Source organism: Panthera pardus, unplaced genomic scaffold (genome assembly GCF_024362965.1).
Source record: "Panthera pardus isolate Hobbes unplaced genomic scaffold, ASM2436296v1 HiC_scaffold_10, whole genome shotgun sequence".
Taxonomy (NCBI): Eukaryota; Metazoa; Chordata; class Mammalia; order Carnivora; family Felidae; genus Panthera; species Panthera pardus.
This window is the reverse complement of record NW_026526655.1, coordinates 19237355-19254522: the sequence shown is the minus strand read 5'-3', so window position 1 is coordinate 19254522 and position 17168 is coordinate 19237355. Positions and strand designations below refer to the sequence as shown.

The following is a 17168-nucleotide window of genomic DNA, read 5'->3' as shown; positions in this document are numbered from 1 at the left end:
CTCTCGGGGCACCTGGGTGACTCAGTCGGGTAAACATCTGACTCTTGAATCCAGCTTAGGTCATGATCTCACAGTTTCATGAGTTTGAGCCCCAAGTCAGGCTCTGCACTGACCATGCGAAGCCTGCTTGGGAGTCTCTCTCTCTACCTCTCTCTCTGCTCCTCCTCCCCACTCATGCTCTCTCTCACTCTCTCGAAATAAACTAATAAAGCTAAAAGGGGAGGGAAAAAGCCTTAACATTTTGTTTAAAGAAAAAAAGAAAATCCGGGTAAAATTACTAACAGCCTACTATCGACCCGAAGCCTTACAGATAACGCAAACGGTTGATTAACACATATTTTGTATGTTATATGTATTAAATACAGTACTCTTCCAACAAAGTAAGCTAGAGAAAATGTTATTAAGAAATCATAAGGAAGAGAAAATACATTTACAGTACTGTACTATACTTCTTGAAAAATATCCACATATAAGTGGCAGTTCAAACCCGTGCTGCTCAAGGGTCAACTGTATTGACTGGGTCAACCTGGAAGACATTTAACTTCTCGGGGCCTCAGTTTTCTTAGCCATACAGTGCAGGGGGGAAAGCATCTACCCACAGGGTTAGTCTGAGTATTAAATGAGATCACGTATGTGCAGCCTCCAGAACAGTATCTGGCCTGCCGTGAGCATGGTTTAAGGGTTTGTGGTCACTGTCGTTGTTATCGCCATCACTCTTACATGTAGCACTATTCACGTGGCATCTGACTGGGTTCTATGCACATGAGGCCATGTCTGACTCAGGGCCACAACTTCTAAGGTCATTCTTTTTTTCTTTTTTTAGATTCCTTTTTTTTTTTTTTTTTTTTTAAGTACTCTCCACATCAAAAGGGGGGCTCAAACTCACGACCCGGAGATAAAGGTTTGCATGCTCTTCTGACTGAGCCAGCCAGGGCTCCCTAAGGTCATTCTAGTGACCCCTGTCATCCCCCTGCCGTGTCAAATGCTCCCTCTGCAGGACAATACTTCAGACATGGCCTGAGCCCCAGACCACAGTTCCTACCACTGCTTTCAAGGTCTGGTGGTTTAGTGAGGTGTGTTAGTGGCCCTTTAAGAGGCGATAGCTGGCTTCCGGTTGCCATGGAGACAGCTGAACACAGATCGGGTAGCAGAAAGCAGGATGTCCTCCAAACATCAATCCACAGGTGGGAAGAGGGCTGGCAGGACTAGAAGCTGAAGGGGCATCTTCTCCCTCACAATCCTCCTTGGGGTGGCCTTGGAGGATTCTGCTTTGAGGACCCCTGTCCCATGCCTGTCCTTCTCCCCAAGAATGCCATCTCAGCCTTTCCTCTGTCCCTAGGCCCCAGAGCCAAGGACCACCAGCCCTCAACCCGGGAGAGTCTGCCAACCCTAGAGGCCAATGCCGAAGCCATCCACTTCCTCAACAACCTCCGTGAGCCTGGACAGTGCAGGGGGTGGGGGTGGGGGGGGCGGCAGGAAGAGAGAAGACACAGCCCTGGCCCCCGGCTCTCTCAGCCTTGATTGGCCTGAGACTCAGAAAGCAACGGGGGGGGGGGGGGGGGGGAACCTATTTGTCAATAACCATCAAGGAAGGACCCCAAGGACATGGGGACTGGGGGTGGGGAGGGGTCTTCATCTGCTGGCTGTCGCAGAGGCCAAGGGAGCGAGGCAGGAGCTGCCTGAGACACGTGGGATGCGGAGAGGGTGGCTGGAGGGTCAGAGAGTCGGGGCCGGGGTGGGGGGGTGGCTGGGGCTTTATCTGCCCCCATGGGACCCTCACCCCCAGAGCAGGAGGAGCTGCAGATGCTGCTGTTCTCCGAGACCCTGGCCATGGTCTCAGACACGGGGGAGCCTCAGGGAGAGCTGACCATCGAAGTGCAGAGAGGGAACTACAAGGATGAATTTGGTGTTATGTCGCACTGCCTCCTCGTGCACGCCTTTAGCCAGGGCTTCGTGGACAAAATGCTCTGCGGAATCTCCCTCCTGGGTAGAGCTCTTGCTGCCTGACTGGCTTCACCTCCATCCTTCCTCCCACCCCTCCCCCCATGCCTAGGACCTTTGCTCAGGACCAACCCTCCACTTCACCTTGGGAGCAGAATGAGGCAAAGAGGGGTATGGGAGGTGGGGGTGACGGGGAGGTTCATCACAGCCACAGACTTAAGACAAGAGCACCACCTAGTTTTTCCCCACGGTCACACTGCACCTGAGTCCTCCAGCCTGGGCCACCACCCTGCCTCCCTGCAATCTCCAGTCCTGTCCCCGGTGATGGCGACGTTCTCCTCTTACCCCAGGCTATCTTTCGTGGGACCTGCATATCATGGAACAACATACCCAGGAGTTTATCAAGGTACCTCCTGGGGCCCCCAGCTTTGGTTCCAAACCAGGTGTCAGAATAGGTGTCTCTCCCTGGGAGAGAGGGAGGGAAGAAGTGGGGGGGGGCTCAGTGGAATGTTACCCCAACTGTCCCCGAGTTACCCTGCAATCCCCACCACACACAACCTGGAAGCCAATCTATCGGGGGCAGCAGGTGGCTTCTCATGACCTTCTCCTAATACAAAACCTTGGAAGCCCAGCATCTTCCGGGGGGTCACGCGGGCTGGCCTTTCCCAGAGCCTGGCCTTTCCCAAGGGCCTGTCACTTCCTCGCCTCCAAATTCTCCTGCTCTGTGCCTCCCACACCCTGCCCCGGCCACCTCACTGACTTCTGGAACATGAACCATTTTACACGTTGGAAACCACTCATGCCTAACAACCTTCCCACAGAAACCATTCCCATCTTTTAAAACCTATATTCTAAAGTGCATATGCTTTTGAACTTCGTATCACACCATAACATGCCTTCTGTTCTTTTTTGTTAAAGTTTTTAAAAATGTTTATTTATTTATCCTTGAGAGAGAGAAAACACAAATGGGGGAGGGTCAGAGAAAGGGGGAGACACAGAATCTGAAGCAGGCTCCAGGCTCTGAGCTGTCAGCACAGAGCCCGACTCGGGGCTTAGACTCACCAACCACAAGATCGTGATCTGAGCCAAAGTCAGATGCTTAACTGACTGAGCCACCCAGGCACTCCTGCCTTCTGCTCTTGAACTTTACTACATATGGAAGATTTTCTATCCAAATTTCCCTCAGTTTTCTCATTTATAAAGGAGAACGGGCCAGGTGGCTTCTGGGGGGCGTCCTGTTCGTGTACAGTCGGGTGAGCTCCTGATTCCCCTCTCTGTGCTCTGGCCCTTAGTTGCACATCCTCCCCACGGAGAGGAAGATGAGTCTGGTGAGGCAGGATGACCAGCTGGTCATGACCAGAAGTGTCAAGGAGGGTGAGGTAAGGGTGAGAGACAGGTGGGAGCCATACCCCACGTCCTCTTGGAAGCCGAGAGAAGGGGCCAGATTGTGTCAGACCAGAAGCCTGGCATGGGGACTCAACAAGGACCATATGCCCAATAACTGGCTTTCCCGTCCTCCTCACCCCTTCCCAGATCAGCATCCCTGACCCGGATTTTTCCTGAACAGGAAGTGAAGACCGAAGTGACTTTTTTCCCCTGGAGCTCAACTGTGGGCTTCGTCTCCGAGGCTGCCAACCTGCTGTTGCTGAGGGTGATGGCTTGGCGTCAGCTGGTGCCCAGCAATGCCCGTTTCCTGGCCTTGGACACAGAGGGCAAACTCTGCTATTCCACTTATGTAAGGGGTCTCCCTGCGGGGGGGGGGGGGGGACTTGGCCTGGGGGAAACCAGAAGGGGCACAGAGATCGCTGAGATGGGAGAAAAGCCAGCTTGGGGGTGAAAGAAGGAGTGGGCTGGGGCCACGGGGGTGGGACTTCCGGGGCAGAGCCCCAACAAGACAGCCTTCGTTAGAAGATCACGTTTGACACAGTGGAGTGAATGAGAGGCACCGAAGCTGTGCGCAGTTGAGAGAAGCAATGCTTTTTGCCCCACGGTCCATCCAGGAAAAGTAAATATAGTGGAGGGCTGCTTTTAGAGACGCATTTCTTAAATATCAGGAAATACACCATTTCCAACTGCACTTAAATGCTCTTTTATTGTGTCTCAGACGGGAAGGGCGTTTTTTCTCTTTTATTGTGGCTAAAACTAATCAACACACCTAGGACTTCCTGCAATGGGAGATTTTAAAGCTGTGCCTCTCAACACACATTTTGGGGGCCGCCTGCGTGACTCCGTCGGTTACGTGTCCGGCTCTTGATTTCAGCTCAGGTCATGATCTCATGGTTCGTGGGATGGAGCCCCGAGTGGGGCTCTGCCCTGACAGTGCAGAGCCTGCTTGAGATTCTCTCTCTCTCTCTCTCTCTCTCTCTCTCTCAATCAAAATAAGTAAATAAACAGTTTTTAAAAATAAAAACATAAACACACATTTTGGAGGCTGATTTGACCAGCTTGGTAAAGGACATTCTAGTCTTTTCTATCACAAACAACAAACAGCAGTGTGTCTGGCACAAACAGGCACACCTCACATCCCCCCATCTTCTTTGAAACACACGTTTTATGCTAGCACTTTCTCTCCATGGCCGCAGCCAGTACAGGGGTTTAAGTTTTAGCTACAACAGGGCAGTCTGCCTGCAGCATGGGCCCAAGGCGGCCACAGACCTCAATCTAGCCCCCTCCTCAGAGCATCACCGGCCCCTCCCTCAAATTGCCCATTGTTCCTCACTCCCCGCCCCACATGCTCCCACCTAATCGGTTGAGCCTCATCCCTGTAACTGACTCTGCCAACTAGAAGCCCTTGGTCATCCAGATGGTACAGGTAGGGTTGGGGCACAAGCAGCATGGAACTGGATCCCTAGGAGGGGGTCCCCACTTAACTTGGGGGTGCATCTCAAATCCTGTGGTGCCTGAGGGTCTGGACAGTCAAGGGTTGCTAATCACTGACAAGAAATGAAGTGGCAAAGTGAAGAGGGCCAGGGTGAGATGTGGGGAGACCCTGTTGGGTATCTACCTCACTTCCCTCCATCTTGGCTGCTGCCAGCAAGCCCTGGGCATCCAGACGATCCAGGTGGGCCACCAGGAGGTGGATGTGTTCATCGTGGAGCAGACTGTCCACTCCGATGAAGGCATCCCTGGTTCCTGCCAGTTCTACCTGCTCTCTGATGGGTGAGCTACTGACAGTGGGGCCAAGGGGGCAGTGCTGAGCACAAGCATGGGTGCTCCATCTTGGGGGCCGGCTTTATCCCCACCATTCACTCTCCCTTCACATATTTACTCATTCTCCTGATGCCTGCCGTGCCTCCCAAACCCTCACCAAAGAGCTCTGAGCAGCTGAGGAGGTCACTGCTGACCCCACAAGGCCTAAGGCATAGTAGCTAAAGCAGCTGCCACGGGTGGTGGGTGTGATACTGAAGAACACCAAGGTTTGAACAACTTGATACCCGATAGGATAGAATCAAAGTGCTGGGGAAAGCATCCTGGCGCCCTCACTGCCAAGCTGGCACCAGCACGGCCCAGGCACCAAATCAGAAGAAAATTGGTGGGGAGGGAGGAAAGAATTTGTTTCTTGAAATTTCCAAAGAGGTATTGATATCATCATTTGTTACACTGGAAAAAAAGTAATCAGAACATTGCTGGCTTTCCTTATTTGATAACTTAGGGTGTTGTTTTTATTTTGAGCATCACATAGCCCGGAGGCTCATCATTTTTAGTGCTAAAGGTCTCATGCCAGACCTAGCAGACCAGCACGCGGCAAAAAGGGCATGAACAGGAAAAGCAGGGCCATCATCTGGGGATCTAGAAATGAACACAACCCTGGAACTCAAGCAAGGTGTTGGGGAGCAGTGAAGGGAGACCCCCAGGACGGCTCTCAAGGGAGTGCGCTGGTCTGGGAAGCCCCCCACTCATGTCTGTGTTGTACCCCAGGCACCTGGCCAAGAGGATCCAGGTGGGTTCCCCCGGGTGCTGCATGATCACCAAGATGCCTATTTTGAGGGACAAGGGTGAGTGAAGCCTCTGGCCGGTGGAAGAGTGAAGGAGAGGTGGGAACACCTGGGGCCTTCCAGGGTGCAGGGGCTGGACTGAGTGTGGGATCAGAACCTGAAATCAGATGGAGAAGTTTTGCCCTCTAGCCCCTGACCCCAAGGCAATTAGGGGAGGATCATTTTGCAGGGAACCCCTTCTGGCAACTCTGGCCAGGTGAGCAGAACCCTGGGCTTTTCCCCGAGCCTGCCATTTGGGTGTCCTTGGGCATCCCTCTGTTTGTGGGGAAGGTTCCGGGGCTGGGGGTGTGCAGCCTTCCTCCCTCCCCACCCAGATGAGATCGAGCCTGCCCCGGTGTTTGAGAAGAAGCCCCTGGTGTGGGAGGAGGATATGGAGCTCTACTCGAGATTCCTGGGCCGGAAGGTGAGAGAGGCTGCGGTCAGCCTGGGGTCCCCGTTCCTCTCCCCCCTCACCCAGCATAAACCCCGCCATTACTGATGTCCCTCGGTGCCGGCTGGAAACGCACACCCCGAGGGAGTGAAGGGAGGGGTGCGCTCCTGGGGCGCGGGGTCCGCGGGTCGCGCTCACGCTCGGCCCCCCGCCAGGAGGAGCTGCGTGTCAGCCACCACAGCTACCTGCGGCAGCACCCCGAGGCCCAGGCGCTCATTTCGGACTTCCTGCTCTTCCTGCTTCTGCGCCGGCCGGCCGACGTGGTCACCTTCGCCGCCGAGTACTTCGGGCCGTTCGCGAAGCGCAACCCGCCGACCCCCGCCTTGCGCTCCTCCAACCGGCCCAGCCCCTTCCGCTCGCTGGACCCGGAGCGCCCCACCGACTAGGGCTGGCCCGGCGCCGCGTGCGGGGATGCGCAGGGAGCGGAGCATCCCTGTCCCCGGAGGGGATCCGGAGGGACTCACTCCGGAAGCGCGCCTTTTGGACTGCGGTTTTGGGGGGAAATAAACGGGGCGCCTCCGCGGTTCCGCTGTGAGCGCCGGAACCTTCCCTGGCCAGACTACTGTGTTTTGGCTAAAAACAGGAACTGTTCACAAAGTTTGTCCGCGAATTTCAGTCTTTTTCCGAGAGGCTATGATCAATATCCCTGTTTTACAGAGAAGAAAATAAAGGCGCAGAAAGGTTAAGTAACTCCTAGAGGTAGTACGTAGGAAGCAGGATTCAAACCTGGACGTCGGGAGCCAAAACCCACACCCTTAGTCACTAGCTTAGTGGCGATAAAGGGGCGGGGCTTCCTGGCCCTCAGAATCTTTCTGGAAGTCACTAAGCATAAACCAAACTGCCCTCCTCCCCATCCCCCCAACCAAGAAAAATGCAGCCGGGGGAGGGGGGGGGGGCGGTTAACCTGGATCACCACTGGCCTCGCTCATCACCTCTGAAGCCTCCCAAAACCCACTGGCCGCCGGCTCTCGCACTCCGCCTCTTTTTCCGCTGACACACAGGAACCCCCAAACTGTGTGCAGGGTCACCCGTCCCCGACTCTCTGAGAAAAAGGATAGGTCGGCGATCATCGACTCCTTTAGGCCCCTGGCGCAATGTCGGTCTGGCCAATGGCTCGTTCCTGCCCAGGGCTGGGCGCGGCTCCTTAGCAAATGTTAGGCAAGCTTCTCACGGGCAGCTGGCAATGGGGGTGCAGGCTCCATCTGTCCATCTATTCACTCGTGGGCCTGCCTCTTCCAGACGAGGGAGGCCGGAGAAGCTCTGTACTATGGTGAGGATGGCCGTGACCCAGGACTCAGGGAATCGAGGCTTCGTGGAGAACAATCACGAGTTGAGGCTCGAAGAATTTCTAAAAATATCTTTTATTGCCCCCATCCCTTATTTCAAAAGAAATACATGTTCACTAGAGAAAACTGGGAAAAGCATGACAAACCAATAGAAGAAAATGAATTCACCCCAGTTTCTCAACCTAGAGGCAGTCACTCTTAACATTCTGGCAAATACCCTCTTTACTCATTTTTCTATGCATAAAAGTGGCCAGCGTTTGTTCACCATTTACTCTGACAAGCAGCTTTTTGTTTGGTTACTGATTTAACACGATTTTTTTTTTTTTATTGCAGTATAGTTGCAATACAGGGTTAATTATCATCACATCAAGCACTTTTTTTTTTTTTAAAGTGATCTCTATACCCAACGTGGGGCTCGAACTCACAACCCCGAGATCGAAATCTCATGCTCTTCTGACTGAGCCAGCCAGGAGCCCCCATGTCAAGCACTTATATAGAATGTTTGATCTGGTCTTTACAACTTCATGGGACTTTTTTTTTTTTTTTAACAAAAATGAAATCATACAGCAATAAGTGCCCATTGACTGATAATTACATTCTTAATTATATTTTTTACAAGTTTAAAACATTACAGATAAAGCTGGAAACTTCTGACCCCAATCTCCTTGTGTTTTGTAACTTTTTTCCTGCATTATAAGTGGCTTTATATTTTGAAAAGAGTTCCATGTGTAAATATTTTTTACAAGTGTAAAACATTACAGATAAAGCTGGAAACTTCTGACCCCAACCTCCTTGTGTTTTGTAACTTTTTCCCTGCATTATAAGTGGCTTTATATTTTGAAAAGAGTTCCATGGCATTACACAGTCATCTATTTTTTTAATGTTTAAAATTTTTGAAGGGGAGAGAGACAGGGTGTGAGCAGGGGAAGGGCAGAGAGAGGAAGACACAGAATCCAAAGCAGGTTCCAGGCTCTGAGCTGTCTGCAAAGAACCAGATGCGGGGCTCAAACTCATGAGCCCTGAGATCATGACCTGAACCGAAGTCGGTGGCTTAAACGACTGAGCCACCCAGGTGCCCCAGCACGGTCATCTATTTTTGATGCCTCTACCATAATTTGACCAACCTCCCCCTGCCCCCGGGCCCCCCACAGCCTGCTTTTGAGTTTTGTTTTCAGGGTTTGGGAGGGGCTACTACAAACAGTGTTGCACTGAACATCTCTGTAGTTAAATCTTAGCATGAATCAACAATCCTGAAGGATACATGCACTGTGCTTGTTGAATTGATCTTAAGGTTCGTTGGTTTGATTATTTGTTTTAACATTCCCAAATTCTACATGTGTAGGATTTTTATTAAGGATCAGATAAAGCATTCCAGGCAGAGAAAAAGACATGAGTGAAGAGTTAAAGTAGAAAAGTGTAATGCGTGTTTATGGTCTAGAGCAGCATTGTGTGACAGAACTTTCCGCACTGATGGAAATGTTCTGTATCTACAATGTCTGTTGTGGTAGCCACTAGGCATATGTGGCCATGGAGTACTAGAAATGTGACTAATATGACTGAGGAACTGGAGTTTTACCTTAAGTTTGTTACTATTATTTTTTATTTTCAGTAGGCTCCATGCCCCAACATGGGGCTTGAACTCACGCCCCTGAGATTAAGAGTTGCACGCTCTACTGACTGAGCCGGCCAAGCGCCCCTACTTTAATTTTAATTTCAATTTAGCCACGTGTGGCTCGTGGCTACCATATTGGACAGCAACAGCTCTGGAGGGTAACATCTCTTCATTCAACCAGGTACTAAGCTCAACAAACATTGGGTCCCTTCCACGTGCCAGGATTGTTCTGGGCAGTGGGAAATCAGCAACGACAAGACAAAGTCACTGCCCTCATGATGCTTACAGGTTGCATGGGGAGATAGGTAACAAACACAAGAAAGTAATTTCATATGTGCCATTCCGGACATTTATGAAAAAAAAAATAGGGGCACCTGGGTCGCTCAGTCAGTTGAGCGTCCAACTCTTGATTTCTGCTCTGGTCATAATCTCGCAATTCGTGAGATTGAGCCCCACGTCCAGCTCCACGCTGACAGTGCAGAGCCCGCTTGGGATTCTCTCTCTCCCTCTCTGCTCCTCCCTGCCCCATCAAAATAAGTGAATCAATGTTTTAAAAAGAGCATATTTTTAAAAATAATAATCAAGCCAAGTCGTGGGTAGAAAGTGACTTAACGTTGGAGGAATGAGGGCTGAGACTTCAGGGAGGGCCTTCCTGACGTCTCACTTGAGCTGGAACCTGAAGGCATGACAAGGGATCAGACCCGTGAAGAGTTGTGGGAAAAGCATCGTGGGCAGACAGAACAGCAAATGCAAGGGCGCTTGAGCACAGCATGCTGCAGTCAGAAGGCCAGGACGGCTGGAACACAATATGGCAGGAGAGGCTGGGGTTCCAGAGTGCTCAGTCATGGTGACATAGGCACGGCTGGGTCGACAAGGCCCCCCCCACACCCCAGGCCCTGGCAAGTTCATCTGTGGAGAACTGAAACTAAGGTCGCTCAGTGCACCCAGAACATTCCCACAGAGATCTTCAGAGTCCCCTCCGGTCCTTGATGCTCTGCCGCAGCAGGGGAGGGGGAGGCTCAGCGACATCTGACCCACAGAGATCCTTCCTCTGCTGAGCTCCCTTGTATCAAGCAACTTACAAAGAAGCCCACCTCTCCCCTGCCTGCTCTGTGACATCCATTTCAAAACGGGTCTGCTTTTAGATCTTATCATTTGTCCCCTGAACTTCTATGACCCCTTTCTCTTGCTCCATAATACCAGGACATATGTGTCTCTGAACAAAGAAGAAACAAACATTGAGCACTTCTGAAGCAACAAGCCCTTGACTAGGATCTGGGGACGCTATGGGAGGATTAGGGCCAGGCCCTACCCGCATGACACGCAGCCTAGAAGAGAAATCAGTCAGGATCCCATAGATGAACATGTGAGTGCGGACCATAGAAGGTGCTAAGAAGGAAATGTATACGTGCAGCAGGGGAACGTTTCATGTGCACCTGACCTGGTAAAGGGAGCCCAGGGAGGCAGAGGGAAATGAATAGTGATAATAGTAAGAACAAGTACTATATAGCGCTTTGTATTCTAATCCCTCTCCACACGGTAATTCATGTGATTCTCACAGCACCCCTGTGAGGTAGGTTCTATTATTGTACCCATTTTACAGAAGAGGGAAAGGTTAAAGCCAAGATCATGCAGCTGGCCAGTGGAAGAGCCACGATTTGGACCCAGGGGGTTGGCTCGAGTCCATGTATAAATTCACTCTGATAAACAGATCAGATGTGGCTCTGGAAACAGATCCCAGAACAGAGAAGAGGCACCTTCTCGCTTTAGAAACTCCCCGAATAGGCTTGAACCATACACTGTCTCTCTCCTTTCCCAGGCATCCAGAAGTTGCGCATTCCCTCCCGCACTATCCCTGACAGCAGCCTCACTGCTGAGTTGCCTGAGTATGTGGGAAAGGCATTGTGCTGAGGGAGCACACAGCCTGGTCCTGGAGAAATCAAAGAAGGCTTCCTGAAAGAGGTCACACCAGAGTTGAGTCCTGGAAGACAAAAGGCTGTTTGCCAGGCAAAGGGTGTGGAGGATGTTTGAGGACAGGCAGCGTCCTGGAGGTGAGAGGGAGGGAGCACTGAATGTTTGAGCCTCTGCAGGGGGTTCAGGATGAGACGGTGAAGGGTCTGGAACCCAGCAAAAACACTGCTGTCCAGGAAACTGAGAGACCCTCGAAGTGGGTTAAGCAAATGCCTGCATGCCTGCCTGTTTCTGTGTTTTCTTTCCTCCTACAAGAAGCCGTAGGGAGTGGATAAACTAAGACCATGCTACAGATAGATGGAGCCCTATAAGAAAAGTCTTGGGGCGCCTGGGTGGTTCAGTCGGTTAAGCTCAGGTCTTAAACTAAGGTCTTTTGGCTCAGGTCACGATCTCCTGGTTCATGGGTTCAGGCCCCACGTCGGGCTCTGTGCTGACAGCTTGGAGCCTGGAGCCTGCTTGGGATTCTGTGTCTCCCTCTCTCTGCCCCTTCCCCCACCCCTCAAAAATAAACAAACATTTAAAAAATTAAAAAAAAAAAAAAAAAAAAGGAAAGTCTTACATTTTAACATTTGATGATAGAATATAACCCCAGGGCTGGAAATGTCTTTGGAAGGTGTAGCTATGGCCTTCCGAATCTCTGTCATGTGCCTCCTTTCCTTTGGTTAAATCTGCTGTTCCCCCAACACCGGCATTCATGATAAAACCTGTTCTTGTTCAGTTTGATGGTTTTCTCATTTTGTTTTATGATATAGTGCATGGAATTGTCCTCTGTTATTCAATCATCACAAATGTCCCATGGTTGAGTCCCACTGCATCCAAAGGCTTTGGTGGGCAAGACTGAGAATCAAACCATCACAGGCAGCAATATTTGTAGCAATATTTGTAGCAAATGCTCCAAAAGAAGCATTTGGAGTTCCAAAGAACTGAGAGTAACCAATGCCATGTTGGAACCCAATTTACAAAAGCAACTAACTAGAGTCCTCAGTGCATTTCTTGGGCTTCACAAAAACTCTAAAGGGTAAGTACTTTTATTATCCCCCCCTCTCCAGGCGAGGAAACTGAGGGCCTAAGAAACTTGCCTAAGTCACAGAGCTAGTAAGTAATGCAAACGCAGGCCATTTGATTCCAGAGGCTCTGGTGGTTTTTTTGTTTTTTTTTTTTTAATCCATTTTATTGAAGTATAATATTCATTCACTAAGCCCCATCCTTTTCCTCTATTTTAAAAACTTAGATCATTGCATATTCACATGTAGCTGTAAGAAATAATTCAGAGAGATCTTATGGATACTCTACCCACTTTCCCCCAGTGGTAACAGCTTGCAAAAATTCTTACACAATGTTACAACCAGGAATTCTTCCCACTTTTTTTTTGGGGGGGGGGGGTACCAAAATAGACATAAAATTTACCCTTTTAACCATTTATAGGTGTACAATTCAGTGACTTTAAGTATATTCACACTGTTGTGTAACCATCACCACCATCCATTTCCGGAACATTTAATCACCATGGACAAAACTCTGTACCCAATGAACGATAATAACTTCCCTTTTCCCCTTCCCCTAGCTCCTGGAAATTATCATTCTACTTTTTGTTTCTATAAATGTGTCTATTCTGAGTAACTCATATAAGTGGAATCCTACAATATTTGTCCTTTTGGGTCTGACTTACTTCACTTAGCATGATGTTTTCAAGCCTCATCCATATTATAGCTTGTACCAGAATTTCATTCCTTTTTAAGGCTGAATAATATTCCATTGTGTGGATATGTCACATTTTGTTTATTCATCTGTTGATGGGCATTTGGGTTATTGCTGCCTTTTGACTATTGTGGAAAATGTTGCTATGAACGTTTGCCAAATATCTGTTTAAACCTGGGTTTTCAATACAACCAGGATATTGACATTGACACAATCCACTGATCTTTGTCAGATTTCCTGTTTTGTTTTTACTCATTTTTACTCAGTTGTGCATGTGTGTGTGTGTGTGTGTGTGTGTGATTAAGTTCTATACAATTTTATACGTGTGTGGGTTTGTATAACCACCACCAAGGTCACGATACTTGAACAGTCCCACCATGGAAAGTATCCTTCAAATTACCCTTCCATAATCACATCCACTTCCCTCTCTACCCTCCACCACACCCACTGGCGGCCCCTAATCTGACATTCACTTCCAAAACTCTTATTGCAAAACTGGTTTATAAATGGAACAATACAGTATGTAACCTTTTGAGATAGACCTCTTTCACTGATTTGATTTCCTGGAAATCCATCCAAGTAATTGTATCAATAGTTTGTTTCTTTTATTGTTAAATTGTAATCCACAGTTTGTCCTGAAGTTAGTTTAACTATTCTCCTGTTGAAGGACATCTGGGCTAATTCTAGTTTCTGACTGTTACAAATAAAGCTATTTATTTGTATAAATAAATAAACTGGCTATTCATATGCCAGTTTTTGTATGAACATAAGTTTTAGTTTCGCTGGGAAAAATGCCCAAGGGTATATTCTATCCTATAGATATACCATAGTTTGGTCAACCATTCACCTGTTGAAGAACAATGTGGGTTACTTCCAGTTTGGGCTATTATAAAATAAAGCTGCTATAAAAATTTGTGTGCAGATTTAAGTGTGAACATAAATCATTTCTCTGGGGAAAAACATCCAGGAGTGCAATTTCTAGATCATATGACAGTTATATCTTTAGGTTTTTTTTAAGTTTATTTATTTTTGAGAGAGAGAGAGAGAGAGAGAGGTAGAGGGGCAGAGAGAGAGAGGGAGAGAGAGAATCCTAAGCAAGCTCCATGCTGTCAGTGCAGAGCCCGTCATGGGACTCGAACTCACCAACCGTGAGATCGTGACCTGCGCCGAGATCAAGAGTCAGACGCTTAACCAACTGAGTCACCTAGGCACCCCACATCTTTAGTTTTTTAAGAGAGTCCCAAACTACTTCCAGAGTGGCTGTACCATTTTACATTCCAGCCAGAAATCTATGAGTGGTATAGTTTCTCCACATCCCTGGCAATATTTGGTGTTGTGATTTTTTATTTTAACCACTCTGATAGGAGCATAGTGATATCTCATTATGATTCTAATTTGCCTTTCCCTAATGGCTAATGATGCTGAACATCTTTCCATGGGTTTGTTTGCCATCTGTATATCCATCCTATTTGGTGAAATGTCTGTTCATGATTTTTGCCCATTTCTACTTGGATTGCTTGGCTTTTCACTGTTGAGATTTTTTTTAATGTTCATTTGTTTGTTTGTTTTGAGAGAGAGAGAGAGAGAGTGAACGAGTGGGAGAGGAACAGAGACAGAGAGGGAGAGAGAGAATCCCAGGCTCCACACTCTCAGCCCAGAGCTCAACATGGAGCTTGATCTCACAAATTGTGAGATCATGACCTGAGCAGAAATCAAGAGTCAGACACTGAACCAACTGAGCCACCCAGGTGGCCCTCACTATTGAGTTTTAAGAGATTTTATTTCTAGATACTGGTCCTCTGTCAGATATGTGATTTGCAAATATTTTCTCTGAGTCTCTAGCTTGTCTTTTTATCCTCTTAAAAGGGTCCTTCCATGGAGCAAACATTGGTAATTTTGATGAGGTCTCATTTATCAATTTTTCCCTTTATGGGTCATGCTTTTGGTGTTGAGTCTAACAAGTCTTTGTCTCATCTTAGAGCCTGAAGACTTTCTCCTACTTTCTTTCTAAAAATTTTATAGTTTAATATTTACTTTTAAGTCTGTGGTCCATTTTGAGTGAATTGGGCTTCATGAAATCTTACCCTTCTCATGCAGGGTTTAGTATTCAGCAACAGCTCCAAATCCAAGGGGATCGCTATGTGGATTTCTGGAGCCTTAGCTCAGTAGCTTCCCACTTGCTGATAACCTGTGTAGAAGCTCTGCTCTTAACCGTTACATGATACTACCCTTCCGTAAGGTGGTGGTTGTGCACACCACTGATTGGTCATTAACCAGTTATATTCACTGAGTCCTAACTATAGGTAAAACCCTGCAAAAGATACAAAGAGGAAGATATGTGTTTTAGGGCTCTTCAAAGAAACAGAACCAATAGAAAATATAGATGGATAGATAGATGATAGACAGATAGATAGATAGATAGATAATAAGGAATTGGCTCACGTGAGTATAGAGGCTGAGGAGTCCCAAGATCTATAAGCTGGAGACCCAAGAGAGCCGATGATATATGTAATTCTGTTCTGAGTCTGAAGGACTGAGAAGGAGGAGAGCCAATGTTCTCAGTTCCTGTTCAAGCCAAGCCTGAAGGCAGGAGAAGACCAATATCCCAGTTCAAAGACAGAGAAAGCAAACTCTTCCTTACTCAGCCTTTTGTTCTGTTCAATTGGTTGGATGAGGCCCATGCTCATTAAGGAGAGAAATCTGCTTGACTCAGCCTATGGATTCCAAAGTTAATCTTCTCTGAAAATACCCCCAAGAACACACCCTGAAAGTTTGACCAAGTATCCAGGCACCCTGTGGCCCTGTCAGGTTGGCACATAAAATTAACCATTACAATATCCTACCCCAGCCCCAACCCCAGCCATCCCCACATGAGCCCAAGGTAGTGATTGGGAAACGTGAGATGGTGATATCTTAAGCAATAGGATTGCACAGTGACAAACCTGACGTTGCTCTCTCCCCTATGACCTATCAGTCGCCCTTCTTACCACACCCCCACTTCTCCAGCTCCTCCAAACTCCCCAATCCACGAGCAGCCAGGAAATTGGATGCCAATGCCCCCATCCGACTCTCAAGCTTTGGCTAACGTGTTTGACTCAATGTGGCGATATCCTGGTTCAGGTTTGGGCCTGAGAGCTTGCACCTGTTTTCTCCGGATCCTGAGGTCTCAGACTTTGGAGTTGGAAACCCCAAAGATTGGTCTTGAATCTCCTTGGCAGAAAAGGAAGACCACAAGATAGAGGGCAGGAGTGGGCATGGAAGAAGGGCCTAAGGGAGGTAAGTGGTGGTGTGGGCACAGGGACTGGCAAGGAGAAGCGATCGGGAGCTGGAAAAATCTTGCCCACCACTCACCCAGAGGTTACAGACTCATAACCCTCAAGCGGAAGCTACCGTGAAGGAATATTTTGTTTAGATTACACAATATTTTCCACTTTTTGAGCCCAGGATTCAAAAAGCCTATGTTGTGTAAAAGTCCAAATTGTCCAGCATCCTTGACAAATCAGAAGATATGGTGACACTGGCTGGACACACATCCCAGATGACAATTGGCTAGAAGTCTGTAGGCACTGCCCTCTTCAGACAGAGCATATGACCTTCGTTTTACTACAGTCTCCACCAGTCCCTACTGATCCGTCCCAACACTGAGGCTCAGTGTCGTTTGTCATCCGACACTGTTTTTCTTACTCCCAGCGCGTCTCATGGTTTATCTTACCTGCCTGGCCTCCTTGGGCACCTAATGTTTTGACCTCTTAGCTAGTCTGAGCCTTTCATTTTACAGAAGAAACGAGCTCAGAGAAAGGGATGGGTCTGGTGACCATCTCAAGTGAATCGGTGGCAGACTCAGGTCCAGAATTTCTGGTGCCCCTTTCTTCCAAGGCTCTCCTTGGCCTGAATCATCAACGCATGTCCCTGTGACAGAAGACCTCAAGGTCCTCTCCTCTGAGGCACTCAATGGGAAACAGAAGCCTGGGTGGTCATCGGGACTTTCGTGGCTGGGGACTCCAGACTGAAGAAAAGGGCCTGACTGCTTGTGTCTGGGCTGGGGGGTGGTTGGAGAAGGCAGTCCCGTGATCTGGATGTGAATGCCCATGTAGCAGGAAATGTCCTGAAATTACAGCTAACTGGGGAGGCACAGAATTCAGGGTGCCTGGAAGGGGGCCAAAAGTGTTGTGGGCCTCGGGCCAGGAGGAGAACGAAAGTTCCTGCATTTTGGCCTAGACTCTTCCGCCACAGCT

At 48.6% G+C, this 17168-nt stretch overlaps 1 protein-coding gene across 5 annotated transcripts; it reads left to right on the top strand.

Moving 5' to 3' along the window:
- Nucleotides 1-1127: 1127 nt before the first annotated feature.
- Nucleotides 1128-7052, top strand: CATIP (ciliogenesis associated TTC17 interacting protein). 5 transcript variants are annotated; one of them, XM_019445993.2, is made up of 10 exons: nt 1128-1184; nt 1340-1432; nt 1787-1987; nt 2292-2347; nt 3234-3320; nt 3509-3676; nt 4976-5100; nt 5860-5936; nt 6251-6339; nt 6522-7052. In XM_019445993.2, exons 1-10 carry the CDS (start codon nt 1160-1162, stop codon nt 6750-6752), a joined length of 1152 nt encoding a protein of 383 aa, XP_019301538.1. In that variant the 5' UTR covers nt 1128-1159; the 3' UTR covers nt 6753-7052. The 5 variants fall into 5 exon arrangements, with proteins under 5 accessions (XP_019301538.1, XP_019301541.1, XP_019301536.1 ...); XM_019445996.2 differs by lacking the exon at nt 1787-1987; XM_019445991.2 differs by lacking the exon at nt 1128-1184 and having other exon boundaries at nt 1191-1432.
- The last annotated feature ends 10116 nt before the right edge of the window (nt 7053-17168 follow it).